Source organism: Salvelinus fontinalis, chromosome 2, assembly GCF_029448725.1.
Source record: "Salvelinus fontinalis isolate EN_2023a chromosome 2, ASM2944872v1, whole genome shotgun sequence".
Taxonomy (NCBI): Eukaryota; Metazoa; Chordata; class Actinopteri; order Salmoniformes; family Salmonidae; genus Salvelinus; species Salvelinus fontinalis.
Genome location: NC_074666.1, coordinates 8,887,568 through 8,911,446, shown reverse-complemented (window position 1 = coordinate 8,911,446; position 23,879 = coordinate 8,887,568). Strand labels below are relative to the sequence as shown.

Sequence of the window (23,879 nt, the reverse complement as noted above, 5' to 3'; positions counted from 1 at the left end):
GGGAGTCTCTTTACAATAACACACAGACACAGAGTTGAGACAAGCTGACGGCATAGCTGCAAGGCTGTCACTCCCCTGACTGGGTTCAAACACGTTTATTACTAGAGCAAAGGCACCACTAGGAACAGTCACTGACTCCAACACTTTACCGTGTGACCATGCTAATGCAGATTTCATCTAGAATCCTTCAGGCAACTTCACTTATGCTAATAGCTCCCAAGACTGTTGTGAACACAAGCAAGTAATTAATGGGTAATCTAATGCTGCTTGAAAAACATCAACTAAGATGCTCTATAACCCAGAAACGAGACTAAGGATTTGTCCCAAATGTAGTGCACTATAAACAGAATACGGTGCCATTAGGGACGGACCCTTAGATGTTTTTTATCCTGTCCTCTCCTGTCCTCACCTATTCTGTCCTCTCCTGTCTTCTCCTTTTCTGTCCTCTCCTGTCCTCTAATATTCTCTCCTCTCGTGTCCTCTCCTTTTCTGTCCTCTCCTGTCCTCTCCTATTCTTTCCTCTCCTGTCCTCTAACATTCTCTCCTCTCCTGTCCTCTCCTCTCCTATTTTGTCCTCTCCTATCCTCACTTATTCTGTCCTCTCCTCTCCTATTCTGTCCTCTCCTCCTCTGTGACGGGCCTGGACATGAAGAAAACAGAAAGATAAACCTGTAAAATGGACGTGTTCTATGCATTCACTTCTCCAACTACAGCTCTAAGGCCTACATTTTACATAAGCCTGGAGCGTCCACAGGGCTATGGTGTGTGGGTGGATAGTGTACTTTCTCCACAATAGGCATAAAAGTGACTGATTTATCGCCACCCAGCCCTGGTCCAGGGGATAGGCATACTGTAAGTCTATCCATCAAGACATACTAAGCACTCCTGTTTTAAAAAGTCCTCCTATGATAATTACATTCCCTCTGTGTTTTCTCCCCCATGGCTGATACCAAAATCCTTCTGCAGGGTTGGAGAAAAACACAATTAGCAGACCGGGGTTCAAATACTATTTCACATCATTTCAAATACTATATGCTAGCTGTGCTTGTTTGAGCTTGCCTGGTGCAACGGAACCAATAAAAAAGTCCTAAAACGTGTCACTCCAAACCCCGCCCACCTGACACTCCAGGCAGGCTGAAGCCAAACGGTCATTGTTTTTGAAAGATTTCAAGTACTATTTGAACCCAGGTGTGCCAATGAGGTGCTCTTTCAACAGTCAAGCCTCATAACACGAAACAGTCAATGCACACTCCATATCAGGTGTGGAACCGAACGTTCAGTACAGTAAAGGGGAAAATGCCATTACTTTCCAACAACATTTGTCACGTTTCTTTCCCTTCTTCCTAGAGGTGTCATAATTCACTCAAGCTACACTTTTTAAAGTGTTTTTTCTAAGTGTCGCTAATGTACTTTACAGTCATCCATTTTACTTTATGTGTTGTAACTACGTCGTGTCAATGTGTGTGTGTTTTTTCAGTGTTGAGATATGCCTGTGTACTTACTGATAATCACCAGAGACGCAGACAGACAGATGCTGCTGCTACACTTCTGGACCCCTTCACACATAACAGATGACTATCTTCTCTGAGTTAGTCAGCACTCAGCAGCAACATCAATACACACACATGTTGTAAATACAGCTTGTTTTAACAGTACTAAATTAGGCTTTGTCGAAAAATATAATATGTGAAATATGACTGACAGTCAGAGTTGCAGCATGTACTCCATTAAATCATAATGGGGGTCCTAAATGGCACCCTTTTCTTTGTATATAGTGCACTACTTTTATCCAAAGCCCTATGGGCCCTTGTCAAAAAGAGTGCACTATAGTTGGTAACAGGGTGCCATTTGGGAAGCATACATATTATTCTACTGCTAAGGAGGAGCCACTTGGGTTGTGCAGTAAAATGGAGTGAGTAATTAGGCTCGTAGCTAGAAAAGTGATTATTATTATTTATTTTAGAAGACCCGGTCTCCTGGCTGTGCTATTCCCATAGACATATGGCTATTCCACTCTGTACGGGTGTACTAGCACACAGCTAATGGGGAACGGAGAGGGCATGTGTTGAGGAGGTTTGGGGATCTCTGGGAGTGAACGCAGGTAGTAATACAATTATAGACTACACTCAATTATAGACTACACTAAAATACAAACACCTAAGAATACACATACATGCACATTGAACACACACACACATGCACACACACAAGCTTCTACCCTGCCAATAAGCTTGTGGGTGACTGTCAATCAATGGGTGATGGTCTACCAATCTACCCTTGGTATAGTACTGTAGCCCTCTTCCCCTTACATCTGGTTTCTTTGTAGTCAGGGGACAGAGAGGTAACCAAGTCTCTGTTGAACCAACGCCCTGCTTCTATCTGTAGCCTTGATCACTGCTTAGCTTTGAGCTTATGAAGATGCCGATGGAAAACCCCTTCAGAAGGTCAGACTAACTCTCCCTCCCAGTCATGTTTACAAAGTAAGTATTTTGGTGAGCCTGAGTTAACTTATAAAATATTGAGGTTCCTGCCCTCCACCCAGCGGTGGCATAGCTTGGCTTGGAGTGTTCAGATACTGTATAGAATACTCAGAGTTGAACAGCTGAGAGCAGGGGAGGGGAGGGTAGAGAGGAGGGGAGGGGAGGGTAGAGAGGAGGGGAGGGGAGGGTAGAGAGGAGGGGAGGGGAGGGTAGAGAGGAGGGGAGGGGAAGGTAGAAGAGGGGAGAAGAAAAGAGAACAGAGCTGAAAGAAGAGGGTTACTTCAGTTCTGACCCACATTTGTCACTGGGTCAGCCTCTCTGACTGGCCTACCCAAGGGATACCACTGGGGAGTGAAATGGAAGAGCTCAGAATGTCCCAGAAGAGCTGGGAGTTGGAAGGTGTCAACAAGACAAGATTATCCTAATATCTCCTCCCTGTAACCGACTCTCCTAATATATCTTCCTCTCTGACCGATTCTTATAATATCTCCTCCCCTCTAACTGATTGTCGTAATAACTTTTCCCCTCTCACTGAATCTCCTAATCTCTACTCCCCCTTACCGATTATCGTAATATCTCCTCCCCTCTGACCGATTATCGAAACATCTCCTCCCCTCTGACCGATTATCCCATTACCAACTTCCTCACTCTCCCACTACCTCACTCTCCAACTACTACCTCACTCTCCAACTACTACCTCACTCTCCAACTACTACCTCACGCTCCAACTACCTCACGCTCCAACTACCTCACTGTCCAACTACCTCATGCTTCCAACTACCGCAGGCTCCAACTACCTCACGCTCCAACTACCTCACGCTCCAACTACCTCACGCTCCAACTACCTCAGGCCTCCAACTACCTCAGGCCTCCAACTACCTCAGGCCTCCAACTACCTCAGGCTCCAACTACCGCGGGTCTCCAACTAGCCCTCTCTCTCCAACTACCTCATGCTTCCAACTACCTCATGCTTCCAACTACCTCATGCTTCCAACTACCTCACTCTCCAACTACCTGACTCTCCCAACTACCTCATGCTTCCAATTACCTCAGGCTCCAGCTACCTCAGGCTCCAACTATCTCAGGCTCCAACTACCTCACGCTCCAACTACCTCAGGCCTCCAACTACCTCAGGCCTCCAACTACCTCAGGCCTCCACTACCTCAGGCTTTAACTACTTCAGGCTCCAACTACCTCAGGCTCCAACTACCTCAGGTCTCCAACTAGCCCTCTCTCTCTCCAACTACCTCATGCTTCCAACTACCTCACTCTCCAACTACCTCACTCTCCCAGCTACCTCATGCTTCCAACTACCTCACTCTCCAACTACCTCACTCTCCAACTACCTCAGGCTCCAACTACCTCAGGTTCCAACTACCTCACTCTCCAACTACCTCATGCTTCCAACTACCTCACTCTCCAACTATCTCAGGCCTCAACTACCTCACTCTCCAACTACCTCAGCCTCAAACTAAGGTTTATGGACTGCAATAAGGAAACATTTCTATTGTTCTTCTATATTGCTACTTTTCTTTCCACTACACCTCTCCTGACTGTAGCCATTATAAACTAAAGCCTGAATAAAAACGATTGAAAACAGATAGCATGAACCTGCTATTCTTATCATTACTTTGATGATTTGATGTTGCTGTTGGCTCAGATGACATGCATTGCCAATGCTGTAATCATTGCTAACAGTGGACAACAACAACAAAAACAACAGCCCTGTTTTTGTTGAACACATGTAGATTGATTCAGATTGACAGATTATTCAGAGCACTGCTCCACAGGTCTGTTATATTGTTACAACGGTTCTTTTTAGAAACTACATCAACTGCCGCAACTGTCGTACTGTAAGGTAGCACTGGACAGCTGTTGGGTGCATGGTAGCCAACGGCTGAATGGTAGCCAACGTCTGAATGGTAGCCAACGGCAGAATGGTAACCAACGGCTGAATGGTAGCCATCGGCTGAATGGTAACCAACGGCTGAATGGTAACCAACGGCTGATTGGTAACCAACGGCTGAATGGTAGCCAACGGCTGAATGGTAGCCAACGGCTGAATGGTAACCAACGGCTGAATGGTAGCCAACGGCTGAATGGTAGCCAACGGCTGAATGGTAACCAACGGCTGAATGGTAACCAACGGCTGAATGGTAGCCAACGTCTGAATGGTAACCAACGTCTGAATGGTAGCCAACGGCTGAATGGTAGCCAACGGCTGAATGGTAGCCAACGGCTGAATGGTAGCCAACGGCTGAATGGTAACCAACGGCTAAATGGTAGCCAACGGCTGGATGGTAGCCAACGTCTGAATGGTAACCAACGGCTGAATGGTAGCCAACGGCTGAATGGTAGCCAACGGCTGAATGGTAGCCAACGGCTGAATGGTAACCAACGGCTGAATGGTAGCCAACGGCTGAATGGTAACCAACGGCTGAATGGTAGCCAACGGCTGAATGGTAACCAACGGCTGAATGGTAGCCAACGGCTGAATGGTAGCCAACGGCTGAATGGTAACCAACGGCAGAATGGTAACCAACGGCTGAATGGTAGCCAACGTCTGAATGGTAGCCAACGTCTGAATGGTAGCCAACGTCTGAATGGTAACCAACGGCTGAATGGTAGCCAACGGCTGAATGGTAGCACACCTGTGCTATTTCCTTGTAAGCGTCCAAAATGGCACCCTGTACCCTTCAGTGAACTATTTTTGACCAGAGCCCTATGGGCCCTGTCCCTGGTCAGGGCCCTGTCCCTGGTCAGGGCCCTGTCCCTGGTCCCTATGGGCCCTGTCCCTGGTCCTTTTGGGCCCTGTCCCTGGTCAGGGCCCTGTCCCTGGTCCCTATGGGCCCTGTCCCTGGTCAGGGCCCTGTCCCTGGTCCCTATGGGCACTGTCCCTGGTCAGGGCCCTGTCCCTGGTCCCTATGGGCCCTGTCCCTGGTCAAAAATAATGCACTTAATAGGGAATAGGGTGCCGTTTGAGATGCGTAACCTGTCGAATGTCACAGCTGTGATTTGACCTGACATACATGAGGCGAAATTTAAAATAATATTGCATATTGAGAAATAAAAGCAGGTGTTGTTGTGAATGATGACTGTATGAATGTTAAACAACTGCAGCCTAATCTGGAGCAGCAAGGTTGACTATTCTAGTTATTACAGCAAAGTAGGACTAAGGCTAAAAGAGGCTGAGAGAACATTTGGGCAACCTATCAAGAGAACCACCATGACAGATTTTTGGTCCAGTACCAACTCATCTACGTTGATGACAGGGCTGTGTGATGAATGCGTCCATTTTGAGGGTGCCAGGCTTTTGAAGAATTTGGCCTTGAGCTAATACAGAATGGCCTGGGTCAGAACCAAAGTTAGATGAACTGCCGTTTTCTGTCAATTTCCTACTTAAATACTGCTCTCTGGATTAATAAATCTAGATTCATAACTGCCAGAGCCAGACTCAAGTTCACACAGTAAATATATTTTTTTTAAATACGACCAGCGCTACCCGCCGCTACCTTTGTATAACCTTGACTTCATAAGATCTCATTCATGGCTCGACTTCCCCAACACACATTTCATAAATGACAGTAAAGAAGAAATATGAGGGTGATTTATCCTCTGCTCGCTATCTGCTTTCCCCTTCCCTCATTCAGCCTCCGTGAGACGCCACCCGTCTCATGAATCATGATGGACAGTGGGCTTTGCAGGGAAATACCTACGCCACACAGACAGTTGCACCAAATTGATTTTATTCACTGGTTTATGTTCTTCACAAAACAAACAACCAGCTCATTGAAAAGTAATACATTCCGAAGAGGCAGGGAGCTGTGTGCTGCATATGAAGCACTGAAGCACCCGGTCAATCGGTTTACTGGCCAAATATACATCATTTCCAACCCAGGCACATTTTTTTTACTTGATTATTAATCTTATTGTCTGTGGGAATAGTGGAGGAGGGAGGTCATTCTCTGACTCTGAAGTCTAAGGTTCCAAATTGAACACTACTCCATATTGTTGCCCAGAGCCCTACACTCTTAGAGAAAAAGGTGCTATCTGGAATCTAAAAGGGTTCTTTGGCTGTCCCCATAGGAGAACATTTTGAAGAACTATTTTGGTTGCAGGTAGAACCTTTTTGGGTTCCATGAAGAACCCTTTCCACAGAGGGTTCTACATGGAACCAAAACGTTTGTTGTTGTTTTTTACCCTTTTTTCTAAGAGTGTATGGGCAAAAGTTATGCATTATATAGGGGATAGAGTAGCATTTGGGATGTGGACAAAGTCTAATTTAGAGGCATAAAAAGTTTCCCTACAGCCTCAATCACCAGCCAAACTGTCTGCTTGTTCCTAAACACCTTTGGGACACATACAGCTGACTCACAGCCAAAGAGGTCATCTCTTTCCACTGTTCTCTCCTGCCCCAGCTAGTCAACTTTATTTGATTCTGTATAGTCTTACTAAATAACCTACCTAAATCACACAGTAATGACTTATAGGAGAATACTGCATATTGTCAGTGTGAGTGTAGTCTCTACCCACAGCTGCTGTGTCTCTTTGGGCCCTGGTCATAAGTAGTGCACTACATAAGGAATAGGGCTCTGGTCAAAAGTAGTGCACTACATAAGGAATAGGGCTCCTGTCTAAAGTAGTGTACTACATAAGGAATAGGGCTCTGGTCAAAAGTAGTGCACTACACAAGGATTAGGGCTCTGGTCAAAAGTAGTGCACTACATAAGGAATAGGGTGTCATTTGGGACGCATCCTTAAGGCGCCATCATTCTAGCAAGACTAGTGTGAGTGTGACTCACTATCTGTGTACACACCCAGGGTAGGGGACTGAGGTGTCATGGTGTTATCTGCCATTAGGCCATGATTAGAAGGAGTGCTCCACTGACTCCAGATCAGCTGTGAGAGAAGATACAAGCCCTGAGAGGACTGGTAATATGCCTAGTACAGAGAGAGCGAGAGAGAGAGAGAGAGAGAGACTCAGTTCTTTGGGGCATGGACTACAATTTGTCAAAAGCATTCCACAGGGATGCTGGCCCATGTTGACTTTAATGCTTCCCACAGTTGTGTCAAGTTGGCTGAATGTCCTATGGATTGTGAACCATACTTGATTCACACGGGAAACTGTTGAGCATGAAAAACCCAGCAGTGTTGCAGTTATAGACACTAACTGGTGCGCCTGGCACCTACTACCATACCCCATTCAAAGGCACTCAAATATTTCGTCTTTCCCATTCACCCTCTAAATGGAACACATACACAATCCATGTCTCAATTGTATCAAGGCTTAAAAATCCTTCTTCAACCTGTCTCCTCCCCTTCATCTACACTGATTGAAGTAGAATTGCGCCGGAGGGGATGGCTGACGTTTTACGTGCTCCTAATCAACTGCTATTTTGTTCGTTTTTTGGGGGGTTTTGTAACTTATTTTTTTACTTAATTTATACGTTATGTTGCTGACCGAAAATAACTTCTGGACATCAGAACAGCGATTACTCACCTCAAACTGGAAGAAGCTTTTTCCTTTAACGAGTCCGATGCAAAGGATACTGTATACTGCTTTCCCGGGAACGGGCCCAAATCCCCGTCATTTGCGTGAAGAAAAGACAAAGAAAAAGGGGGCGGAAGTCGGGCTGCCTTCTGAGAATTCGTAGGCGAGCGAGTAATCCCCCACTGCCATCCATTCTATTGGCCAACGAGCAACCATTGGAAAATAAAATCGATGACTACAATCAAGATTATCCTACCAACGGGACATACATTTTTTTATTATCTTATGTTTCACCGAGTCGTGGCTGAACGACTCGGATAATGGAAATGGAAAATCCCGTCAGCTTTATATTATCCGAGTCGTCACAACTCGGTGCCACGACTCGGTGAAACATAAGATAATTCAATTAACCTCTCCCTGATCGAGTCTGTAATACCTACATGTTTCAAGCAAACCACCATAGTGAGCAAGACAAAGGAGCTGATCGTGGACTATGGGAAAAGGTGGGCCGAACAGGCCCCCATTAACATCGACGGGGCTGTAGTGGAGCGGGTTGAGAGCTTCAAGTTCCTTGGTGTCCACATCATCAACAAACTATCATGGTCCAAACACACCAAGATAGTAGTGATGAGGGCACAACAACACCATTTCCCCCTCAGGAGACTGAAAAGATTTGGCATGGGTCCCCCTGCACAGCATCTGCACAGTAAGGCGCTACAGAGGGTAGTGTGTTCGGCCCAGTACCTCACTCGGGCCAAGCGTCCTGCCATCCAGGACCTATATACTAGGAGGAAAGCCCAAACATTTTTCAGAGACTCCAGTCACCCAAGTCATAGACTGTTTTCTCTGCTACTGCAAGGCAAGCGGTACCGGAGTGCCAAGTTTAGGACCAAAAGGCTCCTTAACAGCTTCTACCCCCAAGCCATAAGACTGCTGCTGAACAATTAATCAAATGGCCACCGGACTATTTACATTGACCCCCCCCCCCATTTGTTTTGTCACTGCTGCTACTCACTGTTTATTATCTGTGCATAGTCACTTCACCCCTACCTACATGTACAAATGACCTTGACTAACCTGTAGCCCGGCACCTTAACTCGGGTATATCGTATCGGTACCCCCTGTATATAGCCTCGTTATTGTTATTATTATGTGTTACTTTTTATTATTTTTTACTTTAGTTTCTTTGGTAAATATTTTCTTAACTCTTTCTTGAACTGCGCTGTTGGATAAGGGATTGGAAGTAAGCATTTCACGGTAAGGTCTGCACGTTGTATTCGGCGCATGTGATAAATAAAGTTTGATTTGATTTGATTTAACAAGTGACATCAATAAGGGATCATATCTTTCACCTGGATTCACCTGGTCAGTCTATGTCATGGAAAGACATATACACTGGGTCATATTCAAATACCCAACTGAATTTGTGCATCAACCTAATTCAATTTTCATGCCGCATGAAAAAGAAGCAATGCACGTAGCTGTGTGTTGACTGTAAAGGACTCTGTGTATACACATAAAAAACAAGTTAAAATGAGTCACTAGGAGCGATCTATAAACAGTCGACTGTAGGTCTCCAGCTGAGAACTACTAAGGTTCTTCACCCGGCTACAGTACTACGGTGGCTGCCTCTCTCTCTCGTCTTGAGAGTTGGACCAAAGCGCTGCGTAGCTCTGATTAAGGCTGATGCTCTCACAGACCCTCAACCGATAAGAGGATAGCCTTGGAATAATTCAGGGATACTCTAATCTTTATACAATACACAGTATACTGTACAGTACCCCACCCCCCACCCCCTCCCCATAAGGAGCATAGCCAGGGAAACCTTCAACTGATAGTGGCGGTCAAGGTAAGATGCTCTCATGAGATAGCCTCAGAATATTTTATAGATAGGCATCTACGCATGTTAGATTATAATTTGAGCCAGTTTCCTACAGCAGGAAAATAGTCCTGCATTACTAGGAAATGTGAATTATCATGTGGATTATAATTAATTGACATTTTGGTAGGGGTTGATACATTTTACGTAGGGGAAAATCAAGTCTTAAATGTCAAAGTTCTCCTGCAACAGGGTGATCAAATTAAGATCCTACATCTGTATTTTTTCATCCAACCATGAGCAACATAAACAAGGAGACCTTAACCTGATTGTGGAGGGTGAGGGCGAGGGCAGACACTCATGAAATAGCCTCAGAATTTATTAGGGATACGCATACTTACACAACACGCAGGACAGCACAGTCTCACACACCACATAACTAGGTAGACCATAACCTGACATTGGAGGTCGAGGGCACACCCTCATCGAAAGTACAATATGCGATCCCTACGACAAATTAACCCACAATCTTGGCATTACCGGCACCATACTCTTACCAACGGAGTCACACCGGACCTTAACCTGACATTGGAGGGCAGGCAGACCCTCTCATGAAAAGTACTAAACTGACTACTCAGACAAGCAGTTAGTGTATGATGAGTCAGCAAGTTGTTTGATTATACATGCTGCTAACTGGCCAACAAATCAAATATACAGATGGACTGAAGCAGCTTGGTCATACTGTCTTTGTAACGATCTTCGTTGGGAGAAAGAGAGGAGGACTAATGCGCAGCGTGGTAAGTGTTCATGATGAATATTTAATGGATCAAATTGAACACTGAAATACAAAACAATAAAGTGAATGAACGAAAACCGAAACAGTTCCGTGTGGAACATAGAGACACAGAAAAAAACCACCCACAAAACACAATAGAAATCAGGCTCCCTAAATATGGTTCCCAATCAGAGACAACGACTAACACCTGCCTCTGATTGCGAACCATATCAGGCCAAACGAAAAACCCAACATAGAAAAACAAACATAGATAACCCACCCAACTCACGCCCTGACCATACTAAAACAAAGACATAACAAAAGAACTAAGGTCAGAACGTGACAGTCTTGGAATACAGTGAACAGCACCAGCCAAGCATGATGTGAAAGGAGGAAACATATACTGCCGTGTTAGAATAGAAAAATGCAGTTATGTAATTGAGGTTTGACTTCTTAATAGGCTTAAATCAAAGTATGGAAAGATTATCAATTTCTATTGCAATCACATCAAGTAAAAACAAAAATGTTTGCATCTCTGGGCGAAAAACAACGAAGTCAGCTAGGCAGCATCTGCAGATTTTAAAATATATATCCTTTGGTTTGCTGTCATTATACCCTGATGAAGACAGCTTGGCTGTCAAAACGTTGGACATTAAATGTTTGCATCTAAGCTCCTAGAGTGTGCGGCTCTCCTTTGTTTGTGTGTGTGTGTGTGTGTGTGTGTGTGTGTGTGTGTGTGTGTGTGTGTGTGTGTGTGTGTGTGTGTGTGTGTGTGTGTGTGTGTGTGTGTGTGTGTGTGTGTGTGTGTGTGTGTGTGTGTGTGTGTGTGTGTGTGTGTTTGTCTGTGTGTGTCTGTCTCTGTGTCTGTGTCTGTGTCTGTGTCTGTGTCTGTGTGTGTGTGTGTGTGTCTGTGTGTCTGTGTGTCTGTGTGTGGGTGCGTGCATGTGTGTGTGTGTGTCTATATAGAGAGAATCAGGCAGGGTCTGTGACACTGTGGCTCTAACCGTATCCCCGAATGGCACCCTGTTCCCTATATAGTGCATTACTCTTAACCGGAGTCCTATGAGCCCTGGTCAAAAGTAGTGCACACTATATAGGGAATAGGGTGCCTTTTGGGATGCAAAGGACTCTGACTCAGGGATGCATTCAGAGTGGCAAACAGCCAGGGGCGGACTGGCCATCTGGCAATTCGGGCATCAATAAAAAAATGGGCCGATGTTATAAATGGAAGGGCTGATTTCTGGTCCCAGTCCACCCCTGCAAGCAGTAAAGCAGTGGAGGAGTGGAGGTCCAGGGGCTTGCAAAATGTACAGCCATCTGCTCCAATTACAATACATATGTATCTAATTACCAACCACCATACCCTTCTCTCTCTCAATGCTTATCTGTAGCTCTCTCTACCTCCTCTCTCTCTCTCTCTCTCTCTCTCTCTCTCTCTCTCTCTCTCTCTCTCTCTCTCTCTCTCTCTCTCTCTCTCTACCTCTATGTCTCTCTCTCTTGCTCTCTCTCTCTCACTGCTTATCTGTAGCTCTCTACCTCTATATCGCTCTCTTTCCACTTTTATGTCTCTCTCTCGCTCTCTCTCTCTCTCTCTCTCTCTCTCTCTTTCTACCTCTGTCTCTTTTTCTCTCTCTACCTCTGTATCTTTCTTTCTTTCTCTCTCTCTCTCTCTCTCTCTCATTCTACCTCTGTATCTTTCTCTCTCTCTCATCTCTCTCTCTCTACCTCTGTCTCTCTCTCTCTATGTCTCTCTCTCGCTCTACCTCTATATCTCACTCTCTCTCTCAATTCAAATCAATTTCAATTCAATTTAAGGGCTTTTTTGACACGAGAAACATATGTTAACATTGCAAAACCAAGTGAAGTAGATAATAAACAAAAGTGAAATAAACAATCAAAATTAACAGTAAACATTACACTCACAAATGTTCCAAAAGAATAAAGATATTTCAAATGTCATATTATGTGCAAATACTACAAAATATGGGTTGTATTTACAATGGTGTTTGCTCTCACTGGTTTCCCTTTTCTTTTGGCAACAGGTCACAAATCTTGTTGCTGTGATGTCACACTGTTGTATTTCACCCAGTAGATATGGGAGTTTACAAACATTTGGTTTATTTTCAAATTCTTTGTGGATCTGTGTAATCTGGGGGAATATATGTCTCTAATATGGTCATAGATTTGGCAGGAGATTAGGAAGTGCAGCTCAGTTTCCACTTATTTTTGTGCACAGTGCGCACAAAGCCTGTCATCTCAGGAGAGCCAGGTCTGCCTATGGCAGCCTTTCTCAATAGCAAGGCTATGCTCACTGAGTCTGTACATAGTCAAAGCTTTTCTTAAGTTTGGGTCAGTGACAGTGGTCAGGTATTCTGCCACTGTGTACTCTCTGTTTAGGGCCAAGTAGCATTCTAGTTTGCACAGGTTTTTTGTTAATTCTTCCCAATGTGTCAAGTAATTATCTTTTTGTTTTCTTGTGATTTGGTTGGGTCTAATTGTGTTGCTGTCCTGGGGCTCTGTGGGGTCTGTTTGTGTTTGTGAACAGAGCCCCAGTACCAGCATGCTTAGGGGACTCTTCTCCAGGTTAATTTCTCTGTAGGGTATGGCTTATTTATGGAAGGTTTGGGAATCGCTTCCTTTTAGGTGGTTGTAGAATTTAACCGCTCTTTTCTGGATTTTGATAATTAGCAGGTATCTGCTCTGCATGCATTATTTGGTGTTTCACATTGTACATGTTGGATATCTTTGTAGAATTCTGCATGCAGAGTCTCAATTTGGTGTTTGTCCCATTTTGTGAATTCTTGGTTGATAAGCGGACCCCAGACCTCACAACCATAAAGGGCAATGGGTTTTATAACTGATTAAAGTATTTTTAGCCAGATCCTAATTGGTATGTCGAATTATATGTTCCTTTTGATGGCATAGAAGGCCCTTCTTGCCTTGTCTCTCAGCTCGTTCACAGCTTTGTGGAATTTACCTGTGGCGCTAATGTTTAGGCCAAGGTATGTATCGTTTTTTGTGTGCTCTTGGGCAACGGTGTCTAGATGGAATTTGTATTTGTGGTCCTGGCAACTGGACCTTTTTTGGAACACCATTATTATTGTCTTACTGAGATTTATTGTCAGGGCCCTGGTCTGACAGAACCTGTGCAGAGGATCTAGGTGCTGCTGTAGGCCCTCCTTGGTTGTGGACAGAAGCACCAGATCATCAGCAAACAGTAGACATTTGACTTCCGATTCTAGTAGGGTGAGGCCAGGTGCTGAAGACTGTTCTAGTGCCCTCGCCAATCACGCCCTGACCTTAGAGAGCCTTTTTATGTCTCTATTTGGTTTGTTCAGGGTGGATTTGGGTGGGCATTCTATGTTCTTTATTTCTAGGTTTTGTGGTTCCATGTTTTGGCCGGGTATGGTTCTCAATCAAGGACAGCTGTCTATTGTTGTCTCTGATTGGGAATCATACTTAGGCAGCATGTTTTGCCACCTTAGGTTGTGGGATGTTGGTTTTTGTTAACTCTGTGTAGCCTTCAAGATGTGACGTTTGTTGTTCTTTTGTTGTTTTGTTTGGTGTTCGGTTTTAATAAAGAAGCATGAACACGTACCACGCTGCACCTTGGTCTCATCCTTCCGAAGAGCGTTACATTGCCTTTGGTTTGTGTGTTTGCCAGTTAGGGTGTGCAGGGTGAATACTTGGTCTGTCGTATGGTAATTTAGTAAAAAGCCAATTTGACATTTGCTCAGTACATTGTTTTCACTGTTAATGAGTCTGCTGTTAATGATAATGCAGAGGATTTTCCCATGGTTGCTGTTGAAGCATATCCCACGGTAGGTTTTTGATTCAAATTTGTCTCCACTTCTGTGGATTTGGGTGATCAGTCCTTGGTTCCAAATATTGGGGACGATCCCAGAGCTAAGGATGATGTTAAAGTGTTTAAGTTTAGCCAATTGGAATTTGTGGTCTGCATATTTTATAATTTCATTGAGGATACCATCAACACCACATGCATTTTTGGGTTGGAGGGTTTGTATTTTGTCCTGTAGTTCATTCAATGTAATTGGAGAATCCAGTGGGTTCTGGTATTCTTTAATAGATGATTCTAAGATTTGTATTTGATCATGTATATGTTTTTGCTGTTTGAACTTTGTTATAGGGCCAAAAGGATTGGAGAAGTGGTTTACCCATACAATTCTGTTTTGGATAGATAACTCTTGGTGTTGTTGTTTGTTTGGTGTTTTCCAATGTACCCAGAAGTAGTTAGAGTCTATGGATTCTTCAATTACATTGAGCTGATTTCTGACGTGCTGTTCCTTCTTTTTCCGTAGTGCATTTCTGTATTGTTTTAGTAATTCACCATAGTGAAGGCGTTCTGGGTCTTCAAGTTTTTGGTTGGATAGGTTTCATCATTTCTTTCTTAGGCTTTTGCATTCTTCATCAAACCATTTGTCATTGTTGTTAATTTTCTTCAGTTTTCTGTTTGAAATGTTTAGATTAGCTAGGGAAGCTGTGTCACGATCGTCTTGACTTTGAAGAGAGGACCAAAACGCAGCGTGGGAGAAATACATTCTCTTTTTATTAGAGACGTGCAAAGAACGAAACAAAACAACAAACTGACGACCGTGAAGCTATATAAACAAAATGGTGCTGACACTGACCACTACACACTGACATAGACAAAACACACAAAGACAACCCACCCCAACTCACGCCCTGACCAACTAAATAAATAAAAGAAAAAAGGAACAATAGGTCAGGAACGTGACAAGCTGAGCAGTCAAATATAATGTTTAGGTTTTCTACTGCCAAGTTTACACCTTCACTATTACAACGTTTTGTCCAGGAAGTTGTCTAAAAGGGATTACATTTGTTGTTGCCTAATTGTTTTTTGGTAGGTTTCCACACTACTTTCCTTCCATCTATAGCATTTCTTAATATTATTCAGTTCCTTTGGCTTTGATGCCTCATGATTGAGAATTGCTCTGTTCAAGGAGACTGTGATTTTGCTGTGATCTGATAAGGGTGTCATTGGGCTGACTGTGAACGCTCTGAGAGACTATGGGTTGAGGTCAGTGATAAAGTAGTCTACAGTACTACTGCCAAGAGATGAGCTATAGTAGGAGTCCACTCAAAGCCTACCATGGACTATGTACAGTCGTGGTCAAAAGCTTTGAGAATGAATTTTCACAAAGAATTTTCACAAAGTCTGCTGCCTCAGTTTAAATGATGTCAATTTGCATATACTCCAGAATGTTATGAAGAGTGATCAGATGAACTGCAATTAATTGCAAAGTCCCTCTTTGCCATGCAAATGAACTGAATCCCCCAAAAAACATTTCCACTGCATTTCAGCCCTGCCACAAAAGGACCAGCTGACATCATGTCAGTGATTCTCTCGTTAACACAGGTGTGAGTGTTGACGAGGATAAGGCTGGAGATCACTCTGTCATGCTGATTGAGTTTGAATAACAGACTGGAAGCTTCAAAAGGAGGGTGGTGCTTGAAATCATTGTTCTTCCTGGTTACCTGCAAGGAAACACGTGCTGTCATCATTGCTTCGCACAAAAAGGGCTTCACAGGCAAGGATATTGCTGCCAGTAAGATTGCACCTAAATCAACCATTTATAGGATCATCAAGAACTTCAAGGAGAGCAGTTCAATTGTTGTGAAGAAGGCTTCAGGGCGCCCATGAAAGTCCAGCAAGTGACAGGACCGTCTCCTAAAGTTGATTCAACTGCAGGATCGGGGCACCACCAGTACAGAGCTTGCTCAGGAATGGCAGCAGGCAGGTGTGAGTGCATCTGCATGCACAGTGATGCGAAGACTTTTTTTATTTTTTATTTTTTTATTTCACCTTTATTTAACCAGGTAGGCTAGTTGAGAACAAGTTCTCATTTGCAACTGCGACCTGGCCAAGATAAAGCATAGCAGTGTGAACAGACAACAACACAGAGTTACATATGGAGTAAACAATAAACAAGGATGGCCTGGTGTCAAGAAAGGCAGCAAAGAAGCCACTTCTCTCCAGGAAAAACATCAGGGACAGACTGATATTCTGCAAAAGGTACAGGGATTGGATTGCTGACGACTGGGGTAAAGTCATCTTCTCTGATGAATCCCCTTTCCGATTGTTTGGGGCATCCGGAAAAAAGCTTGTCCGGAGAAGACAAGGTGAGCGCTACCATCAGTCCTGTGCCATGCCAACAGTAAAGCATCCTGAGACCATTCATGTGTGGGGTTGCTTCTCAGCCAAGGGAGTGGGCTCACTCACAATTTTGCCTAAGAACACCGCCATGAATAAAGAATGGTACCAACACATCCTCCGAGAGCAACTTCTCCCAACCATCCAGGAACTGTTTGGTGACGAACAATGCATTTTCCAGCATGATGGAGCACCTTGCCATAAGGCAAAAGTGATAACTAAGTTGCTCGGGGAACAAAACATCGATATTTTGAGTCCATGGCCAGGAAACTCTCCAGACCTTAATCCCATTCGGAACTTGTGGTCAATCCTCAAGAGGCGGGTGGACAAACAAAACCCCACAAATTCTGACAAACTCCAAGCATTGATTATGCAAGAATGGGCTGCCATCAGTCAGGATGTGGCCCAGAACTTAATTGACAGCATGCCAGGGCGGATTGCAGAGGTCTTGAAAAATAAGGGTCAACACTGCAAATATTGACTCTTTGCATCAACTTCATGTAATTGTCAATAAAAGCCTTTGACACTTATGAAATGCTTGTAATTATACTTCAGTATTCCATAGTAACATCTGACAAAAATATCTAAAGACACTGAGGCAGCAGACTTTGTGAAAATTAACATTTGTGTCATTCTCAAAACTTTTGGCCACGACTGTACATACGCAGCATGTGACATAGCTGCAGGAATTGTTACCTGTTTGTGGCTTATATTGTCATGGTTAGGGGGGCATATAGGGGAGGGAATTCTGTCACCTCCAGGTAGATGTTTGTCCCCCTGTGTGCTGAGGGTGTCAGGTTCTTGTCCAGTTCTGGTATGTAGGTACCCACAGACTAGTACATGTCCCTGGGCCTGGAAATGATTGATTTCCCTCTCCAGGATGGGGAAGCTGTCTTCATTAAAGTATGGGGATTCTAGTGGGGGGATATAGGGAGCACACAGGATGACATTTTTCTCTGTTGAGATCATTTCCTTTTGAATTTCTATCCAAATGTAAAAACGTTCCTGCTTTGATCAATTTAATAGAGTGAGTTAGGTCTGCTGTATACCAAATTAACATACCCCCTAAGTCTATTCCCTGTTTCACACCTGGTAGTTTGGTGGATGGGACTACCAGCTCTATGTAACCTAGAGGGAAACCAGTGGGTCCATCTCCTCTATATCTCCCTCTCTCTACCTCTATATCTATGTTTCTCTTTCTCTCTCTCTCTCTCTCTCTCTCTCTCTCTCTCTCTCTCTCTCTCTCTACCTCCATGTCTCTCTCTTTCTCTCTCTCCACCTCTGTCTCCATCTCTATGTCTCTCTCTCTCTCCATCCATGTCTCTCGCTCTCTCTCTCTCCCTCTGTCTCTCTCTGTCACGTTCCTGACCTATTTCTGTTAGTTTGTTGTATGTGTTAGTTGGTCAGGACGTGAGGTTGGGTGGGCATTCTATGTTTTCTGTTTCTATGTTGGTTTATGGGTTGCCTGGTATGGCTCTTAATTAGAGGCAGGTGTTTGGCGTTCCTCTAATTAAGAGTCATATTTAGGTAGGTGTTTTCACAGTGTTCGTTGTGGGTGATTGTCTCCTGTGTTTGTGTATGTCGTTGCGCCACACGGGACTGTTTTCGGTTTTGTTTGTTCATAGTTCATTTGTGTAGCTTATTTTCTCTATTCGTGCGTTCTTCATGTTTTATGTAAGTTCGTCGTCTAGGTCTGTCTACACCGTTTATTTGTTTTGTTAGTGTATTAGTCGAGTTCGTGTTTTTTCTTTAATAAATCATGTCTACAAACTCCGCTGCATTTTGGTTCAATCCCTGCTCATCCTCTTCTGATGAAGAGGAAGAGGAAAGCCGTTACACTCTCGCTCTCTCTCTCTCCCTACATCTTTCTCTCTCTCCCTCTGTCTCTTTCTCTCTCTCTCTCTACCTCTCTGACTCTCTCTCACTCTACCTCTATGTCTCTTCCTCTCTGTCTCTTCCTCTCTGTCTCTCTCTCTACCTCTACCTCTCTTTACCTCTATGACTCTCTAAAAGGTCCTCAGTGATGTCACCATTGCCCTTGATTCTAAGCAATGTTGTGCTGCTATTTTTATTGACTTGCCCAATGCTTTTGATACGGTAGACCATTCCATTCTTGTGGGCCGGCTAAGGAGTATTGATGTCTCTGATGGGACTTTGGCCTGGTTTGCTAACTACCTCTCTCAAAGAGCACAGTGTATAATGTCAGAACATCTGCCATCTCAGCCACTACCTGTCACCAAGGGTGTACCTCAAGGCTCGATCCTAGGCCCCACGCTCTTCTCAATTTACATCAACAACATAGCTCAGGCAGTAGGAAGCTCTCTCATCCATTTATATGCAGACGATACATTCTTATACTCAGCTGGCCCCTCCCTGGATTTTGTGTTAAACGCTCTACAACAAAGCTTTCTTAGTGTCCAACAAGCTTTCTCTTCCCTTAACCTTGTTCTGAACACCTCCAAAACAAAGGTTATGTGGTTTGGTAACAAGAATGCCCCTCTCCCCACAGGTGTGATTACTACCTCTGAGGGTTTAGAGCTTGAGGTAGTCACCTCATTCAAGTACTTGGGAGTATGGCTAGACGGTACACTGTCCTTCTCTCAGCACATATCAAAGCTGCAGGTCACTCGTCTTTTCAGTTCGCTGCAGCTAGCGACTGGAACGAGCTGCAACAAACACTCAAACTGGACAGTTTTATCTCAATTTATTCATTCAAAGACTCAATCATGGACACTATTACTGACAGTTGTGGCTGCTTTGCATGATGTATTGTTGTCTCTACCTTCTTGCCCTTTGTGCTGTTGTCTGTGCCCAATAATGTTTGTACCATGTCTTGTGCTGCTACCATATTGTGCTGCTGCCATGTTGTGTTGCTACCATGTTGTGTTGTCTTGTGTTGCTGCTATGCTATGCTGTTGTCTTAGGTCTCTCTTTATGTAGCGTTGTGTTGTCTCTCTTGTCGTGATGTGTGTTTTGTCCTATATTTTATTTAATTTATTTTTATTTTTAATCCCAGCCCCCGTCCCCACAGGAGGCCTTTTGTCTTTTGGGAGGCCTTCATTGTAAATACAAATTTGTTCTTAACTCACTTGCCTAGTTAAATAAAGGTTCAATAAAAAATATATAAAAATGTCTCTCTCTACCTCTCTCTACCTCTACGACTCTCTCTCTACCTCTCTCTACCTCTACGACTCTCTCTCTACCTCTCTCTACCTCTACGACTCTCTCTCTACCTCTCTCTACGACTCTCTCTCTCTACCTCTCTCTACCTCTATGACTCTCTCTCTACCCCTCTCTCTCTACCTCTCGCTCTCTCTTTCAGTCTCTTCCTCTCTGGCTCTCTCTATATATACACTTCTGTCTCTCTCTTCATGTTGTACACACACACACACGCTCACGCACATACACACACACACGCACAGACACACACACACCATAACTAGACAGGTGTCATGTTAGTTGCAGGGAGATCACATGGTGTTGCCTGTAGACACAGCATGCAAAATGACTTTGAATTAAAACTTGTTTTACATTTATTTCTCTAAATTTACAGTAACTGAGAGACCATTCCATTACCCAACCTGTTATCTAAAATTATCTGTGAAATTGTAATATTATGTTTTCTTGCCATTTGCCAGCTGTAACCTATGTCCATTGGTCCTGTAATGCATTATGATTGCCTGCAAAACGTACCTTCAGAATCGAAGCCGCAACCATGGCTACACTGATGATCAGAATCAGAGAGTTAATTTACACAAGCACTAGCTTACTGGACCATTTCTATGTCTCTCTCTCTCTCACACACACAGACACACACACATATACACACACACATACCATTCCGTGGGACCCCGTTGAAAATAAGCTTGTTCAGGAGATTACGCAGTATGTGGGAAATTAAGAAAATAACACATGCATTGTCCTTTTGAACGTTGATTAATGCAACCTATGATCGACTATATACGCAGTGGCCAAGCTTCTAATAGCCTACTCTTTATAATACTGTATCTTCAAGTGCATAATTGTATCATTTGTTTACCCTGTCACATTTGGTGTAGCAAATACATATTTGCGGGGATAAGCACTGATACCATAATCATTACACTTAACCGCAGGGTTATCAACTAATAATAACAGCTGCTAAAAATATATGACACTGATATTCCCTGCACTGCAAACTCTGACAGCTCAATACATGTTTCCTTTTGACACGCTGGATGGGCTTGCTGCGCATTTCTGTCAAGTCAGAACATCATCATCCATGGCGGGTATCCACATGGCTAAAGGGAAAGCTCTGTTTAATCCATGACAGGCAAATAATATTCTGAAAACCATATTCAACCACTCGGCGCAAGAGGTTTAACACATTAACAACAACGCCCAAACGAATACACATCAATAATGTCACCGCTGACTGTGGTAATTTGTCAACAAAAAGTTGCCCAAAGGTTTATATCCCCATAATACAAGTAACAAATAAACCACTATATTAAATCACTCAGACTATATAGAAAGCAGAGAAAAAACTTGTCTTAATAAATCCAGTACAGCAAATTCCACGCCATCCCTCCCCGCTTAAGTTGCAGGAATCTTGTTGCGTGTGCTCACCTTTTCCAATTGCCCCATGTGAACACCAGAGAAGGACGGCGAGCTGTAAAATCATTCCACTGTGTCTTCTGGTCCTCAAATCCATGTTCAAAACGAAATGATGCTGCCGGAGGAGAGCGACCATTCCTGTCCTCCTCTAGCTCAGTAAATAATTTGCGTGTGCCTCTCTCTGTGCTGCCTGTGCGTCCGCTCTGTGAAGTGCTCTGCTCATGCCATGCGACTGGTTCCGACTCGAGGAGGAACAGTTCAGAGAGAGCTGAGAGAGAAATAGACACACCTCTACAGCCCAGCCTCTGATCAGTAGCACATATTTTAAAGTGCCCATTATTAAGCACAGACTTCAAGACCAATAAACTATAAAAATTCCTGGACCTAATGTTGTCTGTTATCAACTGACATTTTAAAAATTTAGCCTGTGTCATGATTAGTTGAACTATATATAGTCCTTTGTGAGAAGGGTAGGCCGTCGCGGTGGCAGTGAGGAGCGAGGGAGACTGATATATCATCGAATAAATAAATATTGGCCCCAACTTTACAATATTTACAAAATAACAAACCGGACGATGAACTTGCCTTGGGATGGGATAGCACCTTCCCAGCCAACCACTTACTGTACCTGTTCAGCCAGTGGCGACAAGAGGAAACGATGGGTTTAAAGTAACTGTCCAGTGAAAATGGCACTTTTAAAAGCTCATAATCTGTTAACTTATACCCAAATAATGATGTTGACTCATCATATAATTGTAATTGTGTCCAAAGTATACATTTTTAAGGGGGGAATCACTTTTTTTTAAATGCTTGCTATTTCTTCACAATAAGCTGCTTTTTAATGTACTTAATTACAACAATATACTTAATTTTGTAAGGAAAACTATTTCACTCATATTGTAATTAATTACAGATCATATTTCATAGAAATGTGGAAACACTGGACTAAATCACTGGTTTAACCACCTACACCAGTAGAATCTTTTTAGAGATTTAAGACAATGGCCAGAGCTTCACTAGAGGTTTACGTCAATAAAGTAATCGTTTTAGTCAAAGTATGATATATTTGGACTTGAAGTGGCAAATCCACGTGATGTCTATTCTATTATACACATTCTTTTCAATCTACTTTTTGTTTTATGGCTGGGTTTTATTTGAATGCTACACAAGCATGACATTGTTTATTCATCAGAAACAGATGCACAGTTATTCCTCTTCATGATCGAGATGAGCCAAACAGTCTGGTGTCAACTAGGCCACCTGTGCCATTGAGCAAATCAAAATAGGGGTGCAAACTTGTGTTTTCGTACCACTTTTTTTACTAGACAATTATCATAAGCCATTGAATAATTTTTTAATTGTCACTTATTTTTTAACTAGTCTGTATACATTTTTTTTATGCATGACCAAATTATAAATCGTATGAATACGTGATATGATAGCATTTTGCAAACCCGTTCCCCTTTTGCCCCAAGATGAATGGTTTTGATCACAAGTTTTGCTTCACTACACACTCCACTGCTTTGATAGGTGTAACGTTAGCTAAAAACTACAAGTGTCTATACATATAATGGAAAGGCTGCCGCGAAAGAAAATTCAAGGAACTTATAGTTACATGTCATTTGCGGCATGCATGATCATGAGCAAGCCTGTCATTTCACTTCCCGTGTGAGAACCATGAGCACTGGCTGATTTGGCTTTGCCGTGTTGAAACCAAAACAATGTAGAAAAACACATATCAGCTATCATTCATTAGTTATCCATATTACTGTAGCTTCAATTAGTTATCCATTTGACTGTAGCTTCATCTTATTCTTTCGAACTATATACATGGTGGATTCGTGCCCGCAACTCTTGGAAGACGCCAAAACTTTGGAGATAACAATAAATGGCGAAGTCAAAGATTGGCTCTGTGTCAATGTATTGTCTGCAGCCTAAAACCAACATGCTAGCTAAGCCATTCACGATGCCCCCACGCTAGTATTTAAACATTTTTTTTTGATAAAGTCTGCCAATACTTGAGATGCGCACACACACACACACACACACACACACACACACACACACACACACACACACACACACACACACACACACACACACACACACACACACACACACACACACACACACACATACCCTTACAAAAAACAACATGTTTCCTAAGTTTATTTTTCACCACTTCCAGCTGCATTGAGGAAAAACAGCAGAGAGATGCAGGGTGCTATGTTGCTGGAATGGATGTGCCAAAACTTGCAACTGGAAAAAAAAAGCAGCGATAGCAAGGCCAGTGTAACATGACCAAAGATAGTGAGGATTGCAGGAAAGGGGAAGGCGTTTTATTTAATCACTATATCTCCCCCAAAAATTCACTGCAAACTATATTGCCTTCACTTACAATTCATTTGTTCTCACATTTGGAAATGATTTCCTTGCAATATTTTGTTATGCAATCAATATTTTTGCTTTTATGTTTTGCTTTCAATATGATTATTTTTGTTTGCAATACTATGAATTTTGTTCTT

The 23,879-nt window shown here is 43.2% G+C and overlaps 1 protein-coding gene across 3 annotated transcripts in view; it reads right to left on the bottom strand.

Annotated features, from left to right (window-relative positions):
• The window catches only part of LOC129811381 (contactin-associated protein-like 4), a 201,452-nt gene extending 179,831 nt beyond the window's left edge, over window positions 1-21,621 (bottom strand). For 2 of the 3 annotated variants that reach the window (XM_055862637.1, XM_055862647.1), the window contains exon 1: window positions 21,367-21,620. In XM_055862637.1, coding sequence (XP_055718612.1) covers window positions 21,367-21,490 — 124 coding nt within the window. In that variant the 5' untranslated portion in view covers window positions 21,491-21,620. Of the gene's footprint in view, window positions 1-21,366 lie in introns of all 3 variants that reach the window. The other variant, XM_055862656.1, reaches the window with a different exon arrangement.
• Between the last annotated feature and the right edge of the window lie 2,258 nt (window positions 21,622-23,879).